The sequence below is a fragment of the Dasypus novemcinctus genome, chromosome 4 (genome assembly GCF_030445035.2).
Source record: "Dasypus novemcinctus isolate mDasNov1 chromosome 4, mDasNov1.1.hap2, whole genome shotgun sequence".
Lineage (NCBI taxonomy): Eukaryota > Metazoa > Chordata > Mammalia > Cingulata > Dasypodidae > Dasypus > Dasypus novemcinctus.
In genome coordinates this window covers 156978546-156996695 of record NC_080676.1, presented here as the reverse complement: position 1 = coordinate 156996695, position 18150 = coordinate 156978546, and the positions used below count along the sequence as shown (strand labels likewise).

The 18150-nt window shown below is 35.4% G+C and overlaps 1 protein-coding gene across 3 annotated transcripts in view; it reads right to left on the bottom strand.

The window, feature by feature from the left end:
- Positions 1 to 137: 137 nt before the first annotated feature.
- MORC3 (MORC family CW-type zinc finger 3) overlaps positions 138 to 18150 on the bottom strand; it is a 47183-nt gene continuing 29170 nt past the window's right edge. For 2 of the 3 annotated variants that reach the window (XM_071214958.1, XM_071214957.1), the window contains exons 11-17: positions 16919 to 17041; positions 16737 to 16811; positions 16156 to 16201; positions 15014 to 15180; positions 6340 to 7228; positions 4353 to 4510; positions 138 to 1641 (exon numbers count right to left, since the gene is read on the bottom strand). In XM_071214958.1, coding sequence (XP_071071059.1) covers positions 1488 to 1641; positions 4353 to 4510; positions 6340 to 7228; positions 15014 to 15180; positions 16156 to 16201; positions 16737 to 16811; positions 16919 to 17041 — 1612 coding nt within the window. In that variant the 3' untranslated portion in view covers positions 138 to 1487. Of the gene's footprint in view, positions 1642 to 4352; positions 5176 to 6339; positions 7229 to 15013; positions 15181 to 16155; positions 16202 to 16736; positions 16812 to 16918; positions 17042 to 18150 lie in introns of all 3 variants that reach the window. The other variant, XR_011648719.1, reaches the window with a different exon arrangement.

Sequence of the window (18150 nt, the reverse complement as noted above, 5' to 3'; positions counted from 1 at the left end):
GTCTTGAAGCAGCCAATCTTTAAAAAATAATTTATAATTAGTAAAGAAAAATAAGCTCAACTTTTGAGTCTTATGGACACAATTTTAGTTTTCCAAAGATAATTTGGGTTAATAAAGAATACTTTAAGAGTAATATCTGAAAATTAGCCATCATATATATTTTTATTACAAGACATTTTAAAATTTGGGTAGGTACAATTGTGACAAAAACCCAGCTTCGTACAAAAAATACACTTTCAGTTACTTTATCAAGCAAATAAAAACAATCTTCATTTATTTGCTTTTTCCAGAAGTTAATATACAGTAAAAATTAGTTATGTACGTGACAGACATGTAATTAAGCATATAATGAAAATGAACAAGTACTGAAAGTTCAGAAACAAAAGTAAAAATAAATAGCAATGATAAACATTTGAAAAAAATAATGCACATTTTAGTAGTGGAAAATATGATTCTTAATCATATATACATAGTTATATTTAATAGAAAGCCTTCTTTTTAAAATTGCACAAAACATGGGCCCAATAAAGCATGTTTTATGATATGTAATACTATAAATTCTAGGGCAGTTTGTTGCTTTAACTCCATTATATAAAACATTTAGATCTGTAATAGAATAAAATGTATGTAATATTGTTTGAGAAAGACTGTCTTCCTCAACTCACATTAACCTGTAGTAATCCTACAAAAGGCTGTACAGGAAATTTCACAAAAAGAAATATTAAGCAATTATTGTGCCCACTCTATGCTGACCAAGCAGCCAAAAATGGGCTTCAAAGTAAACTTGGTGGTATATTTAATATTTTCAATACATTTTGTTTTTATACTAAAAGACCATTTCTTTGTTCTATAAAAAGCACTACGTGTTTAACCATGATTGGCAATCTCAGAACAAGAAAAATCCTGGCAAATGGAGTCAGTCTCTGCTTATCTTATTTGCATGAATCAAATTATTTCAAGAGATAGGAATTTATAGAAAAGAAACATTAATACTCAAATCACTTACAATTAGACTCTTACTGGGAGTGTTATTACATTTTTTAAAATCCTGTAGCTTTAAACTTTTTTGTAAGAAAACCAAAGGTAACATTTCCGTTTGTATTATGGCACAGCCCTCCATTCAGAGAAAAATACACTTTGGGAAACCAGAAAAGATTGCACAAAGGTTAGGGGCACCTGAAAACCTCTTGATGAAAAACACTTAAGTCCTTTAGGGCAATAAAAAAATATGTGCAGACTTAATTACAAATATTTACATTTTAAAACAGAATCTTGAATTAAATATTCTGCTGCTCAATACCAACAGAATTCACAGGTATTTAAAAAGATATGATAATGTGTCCATGATATTTGTGGCCACACCCGAATGCATAGAATATAGTAAAGATTATGTTTCTCAGTTTGTTACCTATCATTGTCTATATTTTGAAATCTGTACAACCAAAAGGAGTGAGCAAATATTTTTATTATCTCACATAAAATAAATTTTAAGTACTACTGATTTCACTCATTTGTTCAACAACTTGTCCTAAAATCTCATCAACTACATCAACATCATAATTTACTTGCTGAAGATCTAGGTCAGGTACAATCATGGCCAGCAGTTGTCCTACGTTAACTCGAAGAGATCGAAGTTTGAGGCTGCAAATATAAATATTAAACTTATTATTTACATAGAACTTATAATTAAACTGAAACAGTAAGACAATCTCTTTAGAATCATATACAATTAAACTAAAAGTAAAGTAAAGGTTTGCCTTGAGAACTGGATTTAATATGAATTTGATTGATTGGATTCTAGCCTAAATACTAAGTAACGTTTCATATTAGTGGCTCTGTTTGGTTCCTACCAATGCATTTTTAATTAACAGAGAAAACACTGACTAATAAAATAAATAAATTAAAGGATATTTGCAACTTAAAATATCACCTGCAAAATAGTAGTGATATACTACAAAGAACATTGGTCTAAGAATAAGAATGCATCTCTGCATTTTTGCATCTATTCAGGAAAGAAATGGAATTTTCTTTCCTAAAATACTAAGCTATCCATTGTTTTATGAGGGGAAAACAGTTCTGTGGTCAAACAAGCTTACAAACTTTTGCGTTAAATAATGTTAAACAAGATTTTAAAAAATTAGATGACTTCTCTGAACTTATTATGCTAACATTCACTGAATATCCATCCTACCATGCATTTTTAAGGAAAAATATTTTGCTGAAAACACTGGGAAACCCTGGATTAGATGATCATTTTTATTCCTTCTATGTTTATTTACATGTATCTGAATTATCAGCACTTCATCTTTCTACTAGATTTTCTTTGTCATAACTAATATCTTTATCTACATAATAATTACACAAATAACTTTTACAACTCTCTTATCCACCCTTTCCATTGTCTTTTGATTGTCCCTGGCTGCTCCCTCCTACTGCCATTTCAAGGGTTCATATTTTTAGAGTCTAGAACAAAACTGTCTAACAGAAATAATGCAAGTTATATATCCAATTTAAAAAATATTCTAGTAGCCACATTAAAGTTAAAAAGGACAGAGGGATTTAATTTTTGTAATATATCTTATTTAATCCAGTGTCACCATATCTTTTCATTAAGTGATCAAAATAAAAAACTTTATTAATGAGGTGTTTTACATGCATTTCTCACCCTAGGGTTTTAAAACTGTATTTTATACTTACAGCACATCTCAATTCAGACTAGCCACATTTCAACTATCACATGTGGCTAGTGACTATCATACTGGAAAGTTCCAGTCTACAAGATCACCAGGTACTCAAAGCTCATCTGGGAAATTGTTTAAAATAGTTTCTAATAAATTGCACTGGATCCCAAGGATCTATATTTCTATAAGCACTACAGACGTTTGTGGGTCTCCATTTGAGAAAACACCAGCCAAGACTTTTGATCACTGCCCTTCATGCTTACATAGGACTGCTCTATTCCTTTTATTTCCATAAACAGATTTCACAAAATCCTTCAATAATTGAAGCCAGAAGACAAAGTCATAAAATTAATATGTCAGGTGAGGATGGCAGTAGACATGTCTAAACAACGGTATCTTTTAGGACTTAAATGCTATCATATTAGCTGGTCTAACTGCACAATTTTTGCTCTCAATGACTATGCAACAACACTCTGAATGGTAAGCAACCAAAAGACCAAAAGCAACCAACACTGCCATCTCCTTACCTGTACTCCCCCACTATCTAAAACAAATCACAACAGAACCCCCAAGACAATTTTAGATCCTACTGAGATAATGGCAACCATTCATTTACTGCTTTTTTATTTTAACAGAATCAAGAACTTCCTGATAACCCCTTGTACAATGACAACTAGTATTCTGTGATTTCCTAGAAGTTAAGATTGTGGAAAGCATGCCGTGAAACAAAACAGAAACAAAAAATATAAAAATGTAGACTGTGCAAAGTTAATAAATTGTCCTAGGGATCCAACTATATTCCACTATATTTTTTTATTTAAAAATATTCTGCTTTAATTGAAGCTCTTGCTCCACTTCTTTATAAGTTTTACGTATACAACTTATATTCTAAATATAAGCAATTTCTAAGATGGTCAGAAGTACTCATTCTTCTGAAAGTCTAAAATTATGCCAAAATAAAAAAAATTGTTTTAAAAATGGAATCATTCCTACTGTACATATTAATTAGGAAACTGAACATAAGGCCGATTTGGGCCCTAGAGTCAGACCCAAATATGTGGCCGGGGACAAATTATGTAACTTCTCTTGGCCTTAAAGTCATCATTTATAAAACTGAATAATAGTAATTCTTCTTTCACAGACTGTTGAGAAACATAAGATAACATATCTAATGTACAATCAATGCACATTAAAAGAATTATTAATGTTGCATTACCAATGCATTACAGAAATGTTCAAATATAAAATTGAAATAACAAAAACAAAAGATATGGTGCCAAGTACAAAAATAAAAGAAAAACAAACCAGACAGAAAAAGTAAGTCACATGTAAGCGTCTCTTATCTTTCAGCCTTGGCCAAATTCAACCTATTTTTCAAGATCCTGTTGAACTTTCAGTTTTTCCCAACACTATTCCAAACCCCTTTGACTGAACAAGTGCTTTATTCCTTCTAAATTCCTACTTCACTTAAATTAGACCTCAGCTGTTAGCTCCTTGAAGGATGATGTGTTACTTCCTCTGTATCACTTTGTCCATGAAAACACTGGGATCACAGAAGACAACCTAACTTCTTTTGATAAAAGAGTATCTATTTGATGCATGCTAGCAGATAAAATAAATATTGCACTAACTGAAATTGTAGCCCTAGCAAAATGCCTCATTTAATATTACCTTTCCCCATCAGTATAATTTACAGACTCCTCAATGTTACTTGAAGTTGAAACATCTGTTCCTATCTGCTGATTTGTAGATTTTAATTGTTCAATTTCAGTTTTGAGTTCTTCACACTGTAAACGGATTTGAGATTTTTCCATTTCCAGTAATTCAACCTGACAAAAATATAAATGAATTAATTTCATAATTATAAAATTTTAAAATATTAATATCAAAGTGCAAATTTAAGCTAAGAAATTTAGAGAAGCTGCTTGATGAAATTTATCAATATAAAAAATGTTGTATAAACAAAACAAAAAACCCCACAAGTTTTCTAAAAACAAAGTGTCATTTGCTTATAATTTCATCTCTACATCTTTTACATTGAAAGAATACAAAATCTTAATTACCACTTATCCAAATATAAGTGGTACCTGAAAACTAAAAAAAAAAAAAAAAAAAAAAATCAAGGGAAGCAGATGTGGCTCAAGTGACAGAGCTTCCGCCTACCATATGTGAGGACCAGGGTTTGATCCCTGGGGCCTCCTGGTGAAAAAGAGGAAAAAGCGTGCCTGCATGGGCAAGTCAGTGCCCATGTGAGTGCCTGCGTAGTGAGGTGGTGAGCATAGGTGCCCGCACAGTGAGCGAGTGCCTACACAAGTGTTCACGTAGTGAGCCAATGCCCATGCAAGTGAGTCAAGCAGCAAGATAATGACACAACAAAAGAGAGGCAAGAGGAGAGTCAAGGTGAAGCACAGCAGAAACCAGGAACTGAGGTAGCGCAATTGACAGGGAACCTCTCTCCACATCAGGAGTCTCCAGGATCGAATGCCAGTGAATCCTAGAGGAGAGAAAATGAGAAGAGAAGACAACACAGACAGCAAAAACAGCAGGGTGGGAGGAGGAGAAGGGAGGGGAAATAAATAAATAAATAAACCTAAAAAAAAAAAAGTGAAAAAATAAAAATTGCCAAATTATAAATGCCATCACAGTGGTTTTCATTTCTTGCACATTTACCAGCTTTAAAGTTATAACAATGAGCTTATACTGATTTGTATGTATTTTGTCATCTAGCTCCTAAGCCAATATTTTAAGATGAGTGTTTGAGCAGTTATGTAAGCAGTATTTCTGACAGCATAATACTGTAACAGAAGTACATTGGGATTTCAAGTTCTTTTCAGCAGGGAAACCCTTATTTTAAGCACCACATAAAAATGATAGATAAAAACGTAAAAAAAAAAAAAAAAGGTATTTAGTTGAATTTGAAGTAAGGACATGTGCAGGAGCTCCTATTTGTGTCCTGTTATCTTTCTTCTCAGTAAAAGAATGCTTGAATAAAGACTATATTCCCCAGACACCCACATTAGCCAAGACGACTCAGTTCTAACAATGAGAAGCAGTTTCCAGGAAGCATCTTTAAGGAACTGCATCCTATCTGTTTCCTGCTGCTTGGAATATAGATAAGATGGCTGAATCCAAAGAGCCTTATCAGAACACTACTGCACGGTAAGAAGCAAAGCAACCGTGTAATAGAAGCCTGTGTTTCTGATGACCATGGAACTGCCACTGTAACTCAGATATAAAATTAATCCTAACTAATAGAGGGTACATCTATAAAATGACAATACCACCACCTACATTGTATGGTTATTTTAAGGCTTATTATTAATAACAGATGTTAAGTTCCTACCATATTAAATAACTGGCTATCTCAATGGGGTGATATTGGTAGTTTGAGCAGAACAATTCTTCCTTGTATAGCACTGAACTGTACCATCCATTAAATTCCAGTAATGCCCATCTCCTTAAGACATTTTAAGAGCCAAAAATGCCCCTACACATTTCCATGTGCCCCTAGGACCAATCCCAAAATGAAAATTAGTGGAATAACAGATACTCACTAAATGGAAATAAGAAGTGAGAAGTATTCCAATACAGCAATTACCAGTTTAAGGTTTGCATACCCCTTAACACCATTATCTTAATATTAGATGACAGAACTCACCTCACTTTTATACTGATCCCTCTCAATAGTGCATTTGTCCAGTTGTCTAAATACATCATCAAGCTGCACAGCCATTTCGTCCATTTCACTTTTACTCTCATTATTGGAACACTGACTACATTCAGACTTTACATGTTGCAAAGCACTGTACTGTTTCTGCAGCCTCTGTATTTCTTCTAAAGCTTGCTGATACTGAGATGCCATATGGTCTGGACTTTCAGATTTGCCATTAATACCTTCAAGTAAAAACACAGCATCAGTTTCAGTAGACTGATGGCAAGTTTCCTTCTTCACGAATTTGTCATTCATCTCTAGTATCCTCTGCTGTAATACTTTCACTTGGTCAGTAAGCATATGACACTGTCTTTTATAATTTTCTTTTTCTTGGGTAACTAGAAGTAGCTCATTTCTCAGTTCATTTAACTGGCAGCCAGCATCACCTATACATTTATCAAAGGTCTCCTGGGTTTCATGTATTCTCGCTTCAGCTTCTACACAGGAGGGGAGTGTGGCTGCATCATTTCTTGCATCTATCTCATCTTCAATAGTTTCTTCCTTTTTAACAACTAAACTTGGTACTTCAGTCTGTGTGGCTGCAGTAGTTCCCTGATCACATCTGGACAACAGGGTGCTTATTGAACTAGTCTGGCCACAAGGCTCCTTATCATCCACAAGCTCCACCTGAATACCACTTTGCTCTAAGTGGATTTGCTCTGATTTCGCTTCAATATCATGATCTACTGCAGGTTTGGGAGTACTGTTTTCTTCTAAGATGATGACATCTTCATCATCATCATCTTTATAAGCTGAATTTTCAAACGCTTGATTCGTCAATCTCCGATTCTTTACATTCAAAATTGAGGAACGAGAAGGAAGTCTCCGTTTTAGGCTAAAATAAAATTAAATATAAAACATAAGCTTAGAAAATATTAATACGGAGAGAACAGATGATCTTGCAGGAATCATCTGAACAAATACACTATATTTACATTCTTATCACTATCTTAAAATTGTAAGACATTCCCAGGCTCACTTTTTCAAGAATGACACATTGTAAGCTTCTGAACAATAATTTACTGAAGTAGAGATTTTCTCCTTTTACAGATAGCAAAACAACTGACTGAGATCTCTTCAAAGTGACACATCTTCATTTGCTGTCTCTCAGTATAGACAGGTCCAAAACAGAATCTGACTTCCCTAGTGCCACCATCTCTCCTAGCCCTTCTCTGTATCCTCAGCGAATGGCATAGCAATTCCCATTTGTCCAGGATACCTTTTATCAACATTCAGTGAACAAAGGTGAGCCACAAAGTAAACGAGCAATGCTTACCCTTTCATATAAAACAATTCCTCCTTAAGTACAGATTGCCTCATATTTTTTATTTGCTTAAGTTTTCTGGGTATTTATCAACAGTTGATTACTTTTCTTCCCCACTTGGAGGGAAATCTGCATTAGTTTGTTCTTTAGGCCTTTTGTGTTAGACTTTGGTGCCTGGAATTTATATTCTCCTCTTTCCGGGATTACTCATATTCATGGGGTACAACCTCCAATAGCATTTCAAGAAAGAGTACACAGGACACAAAAACCTCAAGCTTTGCATGTTGAATCTTTATTCCCCTCTCAAGTTTACTGCTGGCTTAGTTATTATCTAGATCTGTCAAACTAGTTATATGGTTCTCCTCTGTTGGTATTTTAATCATCTTTCCTTTTCTGTCTTTCAATTGTTGAATTTTTTGTTCTACATTCTAGAAGATTAACTGGTTCATCATGCCCCTCACCCCACGATAAATTTCATATTGTTTTCTTCTACTTCCTTTGTTTCAGTTTATCATCCCATGTTGGATATCACACACCTGGTATTCCACAGCAGTTTAAATTTAAGAGCAAAACTGATTAGAAGCTGTCTAAGGATAGGCTTGTGATTCAAATGGTACTCAAACTGTCATTATTATCTACAGCTTTTCTCTTGGTCCACCAGTTCCTCAAAATTGGGGTCCCTCAATCTCCTATAGGAGTGAGTGGACAGGTGGATCAAAGTCTGACTGCCAGTCACATGAGAACCCAGTTAGGAAGGAAGCTGAGAATACTCACCATTCAGTATACAAACTTTCCCTTATTCCTTCTATTTTCAAAACAGTGGCTCACCCCCATCTTCAGCAGTAAAAAATGCTCCAAGAAGTAAATTTCCTATCTTCTAGCAGAGGAGGAAAAAGGGCAAGTTGGGAAGTGGTCTAGGGACCTTCTTTTCCTTAAATGAGTTTTCACACAAGCCTGTTGCTTTCATCCCTTATCCTTCACTTTCAGAAGCACCTGATGCTTCAAAGTTTGGAGACTTACTAGGCATCTATGGAGTTACTCAGTTTCTTTCTCATCAACATCCCACCCTACTCCAGAAAGCTTATGTTTCAGCTTTGTCTGGTCTGCTCTATCAATTATTTCTTATTTATCTACTCTGCCCTGTTTAATGGGGAGTGCCCCTAATATTTTTTCTTACCAGGTCAATTCCTAATTATCTTTCTCAAAACTTAAGTTTAGGCAACAACTACCCACAGACTTTGGCTTCATAAATTTGAGAATAATGTAGGTTTTAGAAATTGTTTAATGAAAAATTTTCCCTTTTTAGTCTCCCATTTTGATAAAAGAGCAGTTTTTAAAAATAATTCCCTATCTTTTGTCTGCAAACTATAAAACCATCTTAGGAAAAGCCAAGATATTAAGACCTGTAAAAATAATTAAAGTTCTTAGTTACGTAGCAATATAACCCCAAAATGGGTCCCCAAAACTAAAGGCTATAAACAGAAACTTCTCAGTTATATACTCCTTGATTTATATAAACACCAAGTAGTTATTTCAAAACTTTTTATAGGTCAAAAAACCCTTTGAGAATTTTATGAAGGCTACAAACCCTCTCAGAAAATACATATATCCACAGAAAATAAAAATTGCAGTATTATTCCTGAACCTGTTTTCCCAGGTTAAACAACTAAACTAAATTGAGACGCCAGCTTATCAGCCTTTAGCAAATAGAACAAGACTTAGAACAATGCTGTCCAGAAAAACTTTCTGCAGTAATAGGAATGTTCCATAGCTGCACTATCCAATATGGTAGTCACCACCTACATGTCGCTACTGTACATTTGAAATGTGGCTAATGTGACTAAAGAACTGAGTTTTTAATTTAATTTTAATTAATTTAAATAGTGGCTAGGATAGATCAAGTCTAGAGCAGTTTCTCAACTTTGCTTGTAGTGATTCATTTAGTGGATTATGAATCAATCTGCTGGGCCATTTTTCAAAGTGGAATATAAATTATCAGAGTGCACAACATGTGTAACATGTAGTAAGACTGTCACAGATGGCAAGGATTCTATTTTATGAAACTTGTTTCATTATTTCTGACATATCAGAATTTTGTATTTACTCATGTATGATATAAAAATATATTTCTTATCATTAATAAGATAAATGATTGAAAGTCATTGGTTTTGAGAATCTATGTTTAGGTTCAAGTTTAATGTTTATAACGGGGTTATTTTAGTGTCACCATTACCAAACTCTTAGACTTTTCTCAATAGCATAAAATGAACGATCAGTTCACCAATAACCAGTCTTGGTATCTATTCATCAGTTGAGCATCTGTTTTTTGGGTAATTTATACCTCTTCTATACAATGCTCTAAAAAGAAAGAAAATTACAACTGGGACTTTCTAACAACTAGGAAATTTGGTGATAAGAAGATGCTAATTGGACATGCACAGCTACCACAAAGAAGGGACCACAGTCCAACACCCTTCACAAATCACCTTTGTTTATGCGGTCACTGACCACCTCTCAGCTCAGCTATGGGATCTCTTATTCAAAACAGGGCACTCTTTAAGACTTAGCCAAGGGTGAAAAGTAAAGAGAGTCTAGAGATCTACTTAGAAAATACATGGAAGCTAAATTTTGTCTTAAAAAATATATGGAAGCTGTTAGAATATTCACTAAGGTGCCTTTCAGCCCCCCACTGTTAACAGATATTCCTTGAAAAAAGATTCCAACTAAATCTGAGAAAGAAGTGAGATAAAGTTCAACAGGTTTTGCTGTAGAATTTCTCAGAATCTTTAATATTCTGAGCACTGATATGATATGTCCAAGATGGGGATACAGTTTACAGCAGTAGTTCTCAAACTTTTTGGCCTCAGAATACCTTTACACTCTTTAAACTTACTGAACCACAAGAAGCTGTATCTATTAACATTTATTACTTTAAAAATTAAAACAAAATTTTAAAATATTTATCTGTAATTTTATTTTCCAAAATAGAAAGGACATACTATATATATGAATAAATTTTATGAAAAGTACCTACCTTATCTTAATCAGATGCCTACATATCAGCAAAAAATTACAAGCCAAACTAAGAAAATAGAAGACATCAGGAAAAGGAATACTTCAGAGCCTCAGAAGAGACACAGATTTGAGAGAATGAATCAGCAAGATGCAACACAAATTTCCAAAATCAAATTAATGAGTTGAAAGACAATATGGCAAAGAGAAATGACATTAAGAAGACATTGAGGAAACACAAAAAAGAACTTGAAATCCTGAAAAGAAAAGTAACAGAGCTCATGGAAATGAAAGACACAATGAGTGAGATAAACACATTTGGGGAAAAAAAAACACCACCACATTTGACGCATACAACAGCAGACTCAAAATGATAGATGAAAGAATAAGTGATACCGAAGACAGAACAGCTAAAATTGGAGAAAAGAATGGAAAAGATGGAACAAGGGCTCAGAGAGTTGAATGGCAACACAAAACACAATCACATACATGTCACGGGAGTTCCAGAAGGAGAAGAGAAGGGAAAAGGGGCAGAAAGAGTATTTGAAGAAACCATAGCTGAAAATTTCCCAATTCTCATGAAAGAAATGAACTTACATGTCCAAGAAGTATACTGAATCCCAATCAGAATAAATATGAATAGACCTACTCAAGACACATACTACTCAGAATGTCAAATGTCAAATATAAAGAGATAATTTTCAGAGTAGCAAGGGAGAAGTAAACCATCACATACAAGAGACGTCCAGTAAGACTTAGTGCAGATTTCTCTTCAGAAACCATGGAGGCGAGAAGACAGTGGTATGACACAATTAGAATACTGAAAGAGAAAAGGTACCAGCCGAGAATTCTTTATCCAGCAAAACTGTCCTTCAAATATGAAGGTGAGTATTAAATATTCACAAAAAAACAGAGTTTGCAAAAAAGAATGCACCCTTGCAGGAAATATTGAAGGAAGCCTTAGAACCTGAAAGAAAAAGACAGTAGAGACAGGCTTGGAGGAGCATACAGAAGAAAGAATAGCAGAAAGGATAACCAAAAGAGTAAAAAGACAAACAAAAAGAAGATATAACATATGAAAACCAAAGAATAAAATGGAGAAAGTAAATAGTGTTTGTTTTTTTTTCAAAGATTTATCTATCCATCCATTTCTCTTCCTCCCCGCTCCCCCCCCTCCCACCCCGGCTGTCTGCCCTCTGCCCATCCGCTGCATCTTCCTCTTTGTCCACCCCTGCTGCTGCCAGTGGCACCGGAATCCGTGCCCCCCTCTGCTGCATCATCTTGCCGCGTCAGCTTCCTGCATGGGCGGTGCCACCCCTAGGCAGGCTGCACACTCTTCCATGCTGGGCGGCTCCCCCTATGGGGCACACTCCCTGCGCACAGGACTCCCCACGTGGGGGACACCCCTGTGTGACACGGCACTCCCTGCACACATCAGCACTGCACATGGGCCGGTTCCACACAGGTCAAGGAGGCCCAGGGTCCAAAGCGTGGACCTCCCATGTGGCAGACGGACGCCCCAACCACTGGACCAAGTCCGCCTCCCAGTAAATAGTGTTTTTACAGTAATATCATTGAATGAAAATGGATTAAACTCTCCAATTGGAAGATAAAGGCTGACAGAATGGATAAAAAACATGAGCCATCCATATGCTGCCTACAAGAAACTCACCTTAGACCCAGGTATACAAACCGGCTGAAAGTGAAAGGCTGGAAAAAGATACTCCATGATGTACATAGTACCAAAAAAGAACAGGGGTAGCTATACTAATATCAGACGAAACAGATTTTAAATGCAAAAAAGTGATGAGACACAGAAAGCCATTATACATTAATAAAAGGGAAAATCCACCAGGAAGATATAACAGTCATAAATATGTATGCACCTAACCAGGGCGTCCCAAAATATAAGAAACAAACTGGGAAAACAATAGCTGTTGGAGACTTCAACACCCTACTCACACCATTAGATAGAACTAGACAAGATCAACAAGGAAACAGAGAACATTAACAGTATGATAGAGTTAGACCTAAAAGACATATACGGAACGCTGCATCCAAACTCAGTGGGTTATACATTCTTCTCAAGTGCCCAGGATCTTTTCTCTAGGATAGATCACACGTTAGATAAATAAATATAAAAAGACTGAAATTATACAAAGTACCTTCTCAGATCATAATGAAACAAAACTGGAAATCAGTAATAGACAGGAAAAAAGTAAAATCACAAATGTGTGGAGGCTGAACAACACATTTCTAAATAATCAGTGGGTCAAAGAAGTAATTGCAGGGAAGTGGACTTGGCCCAGTGGTTAGGGCGTCCGCCTACCACGTGGGAGATCCGCAGTTCAAACCCCGGGCCTCCTTGACCTATGTGGAGCTGGCCCACACGTAGTGCTGATGCACGCAAGGAGTGCCCTGCCACGCAGGGGTGTCCCCGCATAGAGGAGCCCCACACGCAAGGAGTGTACCCTGTAAGGAGAGCTGCCCAGTGCGAAAGAAAGTTCAGCCTGCCCAAGAATGGCGCCGCACACATGGAGAGCTGACAAAATAAGATGACGCAACAAAATGACACAGATTCCCGTGCCGCTGACAACAACAGAAGCAAACAAAGAAGAACACGCAGCAAACAGTCACAGAGAACAGACAACTGGGGGGGTGGGGAGGGGAGAGAAATAAATAAATAAATCTTTTTTTAAAAAAAGAAGAAATTGCAAGTGAAATCAGTAAATTATATTAAGACAAATGAAAATGAGAACAACATATCAAAACTTACAGAATACAGCAAAGGCAGACTTAAGAGGGAAATTTATAGCCCTAAATGCCTATATTAAAAAAGAAAGAGCTAAACTCAAAGATTTAACTGAACAACTAGAGAAACTAGAACAGAAAACCAATCACAAAGCAAGCAGAAGGAAAGAAAGAATAAAGATTAGAGCAGAAATAAGTGAAATTGAGAACAAAAATACAAGAGAAAATCAACAAAACCAAAAGTGGGTTCTTTAAGATTCATAAAATTGACAAGACCCTAGCTAGACTAACAAAGAAAACAGAAAGAAGAGGCAAATAAATACATCAGAATTGAAAGGGTGGGGACTTAAAACTGACCACACAGAAATAAAAAGAATCATAAGAGGATGTTATGAGAAACTGTATGTCAACAAACTAGACACCCTAGATGAAATGGACAAATTCCTAGAAATGCACAACCACCAACCTACAGTGACACTACAAGAAATACATGAACTGAACAAACCAATCACATTTAAGGTGACTGAATCCATCATCAAAAATCTCCAAGCAAAGAAAAGTCCTGGATACATGGCTTCACAGATGAATTCTACCAAGCATTTCAAAAAGAATTAACATCAATCCTGTTTAAACTCTTCCAAAAAATTGAAGAGGAGGGAAAATTACCCAACACATTTTATGAAACCAACATCATCATGCTAATACCAAAGCCGGATAAAGATAACTACCAGAAAAGAAAATTACAGACCCATCAATCTCTCTAATGAACATAGATGTAAAAATTCTCAACAAAATACTTGCAAATCGAATCCACCAGCATATCAAAAGACTTATACATCACAACCAAGTGGGATTTATTCCTGATATGCAAGGCTGGATCAACCATAAGAAAATCAACGTACTACACCATATTAACAAATTAAAGGAAAAAAACACATACTCTCATCTCAATCGATGAAGAAAAGACATCCGACAAAATCCAGCATTCCTTTTTGATAAAAACACCTCAAAAGACAGGAATAGAAGGAAAATTCCTCAATATGGTAAACGGCACATATGAAAAACCCAGAGCCAACATCATAGTCAATGGGGAAAGGTTCAAAGACTGGGAACAAGACAAGGATGCCCACTGTTACCACTGTTATTCAATATTGTACTAGAAGTTCTAGCTAGGGCAATTAGACAAGAAAAAAAATTAAAGGCATCCAAATAGGTAAAGAGGAAATAAAACTTTGCAGAAGACCCAATCCTGTACTTTTTAGTACATTTTAGTATTAAACTGTTAATTATTTCGTATTTTTTTGTTATTCAAATCACCTTAAACATAGGAATTTTAATACCAAATAGAAGTTCAAAGAGGTGACAAATAATTTGATCAAACTCTATAATGAATACAATTAACAAAATTTTTAAACTATAAATAGTGGCAGTAGTGGATTGTAGTTAAGTTTAGACAATAAATGCAAATTAACTGTCCTTAAGGCTTAACATTCATGCAAAGGATAAATCCTAGAACTGCATTACTGCCATCAAAGTATCAAGTAAATGCTGTTTAATATTCCCCAAATGGAAAAACACCTCTTAGCCTCTGACCTGTTGCCCTCAGGTTCAGACTGTGGTGAAACTCGATTATTATTTATAATTCTTGCTGCATAAGTATTTGCCACTTCTGAAAGATGTCCTCTTGAAACGCTTTCCTTCACAGGAGAAAAGCTTTGGCTTGATACAGGAGTTGTCCGAAACAACAGTTCAGCATTAATCTGTTGGAGGGAAAAATTATCTTTAAGCAATTATTTTAATGTGACATGTTCAAAATGCAAGAAAACTATCTTCTCTTTTTCCCCTTACACCAGAGATTTGAGAACTATTCCAAACAAGTAAATTCCTTGTGGAGGGAGTGACAAACAATGGGACAACAGGCAAAATTCAACCTGTTAGCCAAGAATAATTTTACATTTTAAAATATTGTAAATAAAACAAACAACAAAATAAAGGTATACTGAAAACTATGTAGCCTACAAAACCTAACATATTTATTATTACCTGGCTCTTTACAGAAAAGGTTTGCTAACCCCTGTTATTTTATTGAGATAAAAATTAAAATTTATTTTTCAAAAATAGAGATAAAAGATAAAGTCATAAAGATATTACATTACCTTTTAAAACCAAAGTAAGCACACTATTTTGTTCCCCACTTTTCACCCCAAACCCCCAGCTTTATGAAAAAAATTTTTTCAATGAAATTATAAGCAAGCAGACACATCTGCAACAAATCAAAACTTCTTATACCAGAAGTACAACTACATATACCTGTATCTTGCATAAGCTTCGCAGCCCCACTAAGCATTAAAACATACAGGAAGAGCCAGGGAAAGCAGTAGTCAACCCATGGAAATTAAAACACAGTAGCTTTTGTCCAGGTTACCACTACAGCATGGCTCCCAGGGTGTTCCTGGGAATTTTTCCTTGACTGTCTATCTAACAATCGGACTCTCTTTCCTCAGAAGATGCGTAACCAAACAATAAAATTGAATTCAAAAATTCATTTTGAATGAAGTTGAGTTGGAAGTTAGGGTTCGGAAGGGCAAGGAGGGCTACAGGAAGAGGAGAAAGTGACCTGAATGAGTAAGATTTCTTCAATTTGTTATGCCAAGTCCTATGCTTTGAAATTCACGATTTGTTAACTAACCACTACCCAAAGTAAGAAAGATATATAAAATGGAAGGTTTAATTACCCGAGGGATCATTTCCGGTTGTCTGATCCTGAATTTTTCCTTGTCTCTTCAAAAGAAATACGAAAAATGAACGTATTTAAATTTACTTCATTATTATAATTCATTCTTGTTTATCTATGACATACTTGACATTTCACTACCAAGTTGCTCAGATATGTTCAGTGAACCTTGTTTCAATTTCATTATAATCAATGGTCAATTTTGAGGTAAGGAAATATTTTCACCTTTTACCTGAGTAACTCAGGGATTACTCCCCACAGGCATTATTCTCAGACCTTTGAACTGGAATACCACATAGGCTTCTGATATTTTTTACTCCCAATTCTGCTGCTGGATTTATCTTCCAGGGGACATTATTAATCAAAACAATCTGAAAGGTTCTTGATGCCTTCAGCCTTCAGTGTATGGCACATTAGCTAACTTTCACATAGCTGACTATCGTTACTCAGCTTATCTAACCCACCCTTGTTTTTTCAATATTCCCATCCACACATCTAGTTAAGTTGAATAACCCACTATTCAGGAACTCTCTGTTCCTGATTTGGGCATTTTTCCCCATTATATACTAATACAACACTCACTTCTTTTTGTATGTTTTTTCATAAGTGGGATGCATTAAATCTTCATCTTCAGGTTCTTCTGGAACATCGCAATTTCTAGTCAGAAAAATCACATGGGAATAACACGTCACCAGCGCCTGTTCATGCACCTTGAACAAGTACTTTCTGCCTTTCCAAAAAGGGTACTACCAACTATATGGTACCTGAACTGTGGGTCAGGGTTATTGGAGCAATACCATTTTTCTGGAAGTTGATCTATCCCGTCTGGTAATTTTCGCCATTTTAGACAGGAATCACACTGAACCCACGTCTGATCAGGACGTTTCCTACAACAAAACAAGAACAAAATAATTAGCAAGGAAATATGGATGACTCTAAGTTCTTCATTAGATTTTCTAAATTTCTTAATTCCTCCCCTGAAATTCTGTAACATGACTATTTTTGTTGTCCAGCAATTTAAATTTTTTTAAAGCAACAATTTTGGTTACCTTCAAAAGGACAAAAGGTCACAGGCCAATTGGAACCAAACTATTCAGATGTCTTATTTAATATAAGCATACTTTTAAATTTGTTCTATAATAATGAGGACTCAAACAACTTAATATTTCAAACACACTGCTATGGAATTTAGTTCTGTGATGTCAAGATGTTTAAGAAAATATCTCAAAATACCTTGTTGTGAAAGTTAGCTCTGCAAAGTCAAATCTAGTAATTTATTAGCATAGTAAATCACCCAAGTTCAATAAATAAAGTTGTCTTAATAGAACTCAAGCTATTTTAACAATTGAATTATTACGTTTTTATGCTGTACTATAGCATATTCTTAAATAATCCTGTGAGGAAATTATGTACACATTTTACATATGAAGACTTTACCCTAATGCCAGGAACCCTAAATCCTTTCTTCATCCTTGCAGAAATTTTCTTTGCTTGTAGAAGTAACGTGTATATTCATACTTTAAAAAACACAATGAAATGTTTATATATTGAGCTGCATCTTTTTTGTTTTCCATTTATATCTTGGATATCTTTCCATATCACTATGTACAGAGAGTACCTAATATTTATTTATTTTTTTAAAGGTTAGCTTTTTTTAAAAGTTATTTATTTCTCTCCCCTTCCCCACCCCCCCTCCTGAGTCATCTGCTCTGTGTCCATTAGCTGTGTATTCTTCTGTGTCTTCTTGTATTCTGGTCAGCGGCACCCAGAATCTGTGTCTTGTTTTTTTGTGTGTGTGTGTCATCTTGCTGCGTCAGCTCTTCATGTGTGCGGTACCACTCCTGGGCAGGCCGCACTTTTTTCAAGTTGGGTGGCTCTCCTTGCGCATGGGGCTCCCCTACATGGGGGACAACCCTGCATGGCACAGCACTCCTTGCACACATCAGCACTGTGCATGGGCCAGCTTATCACATAGGCCAGGAGGCCCTGGGTTTGA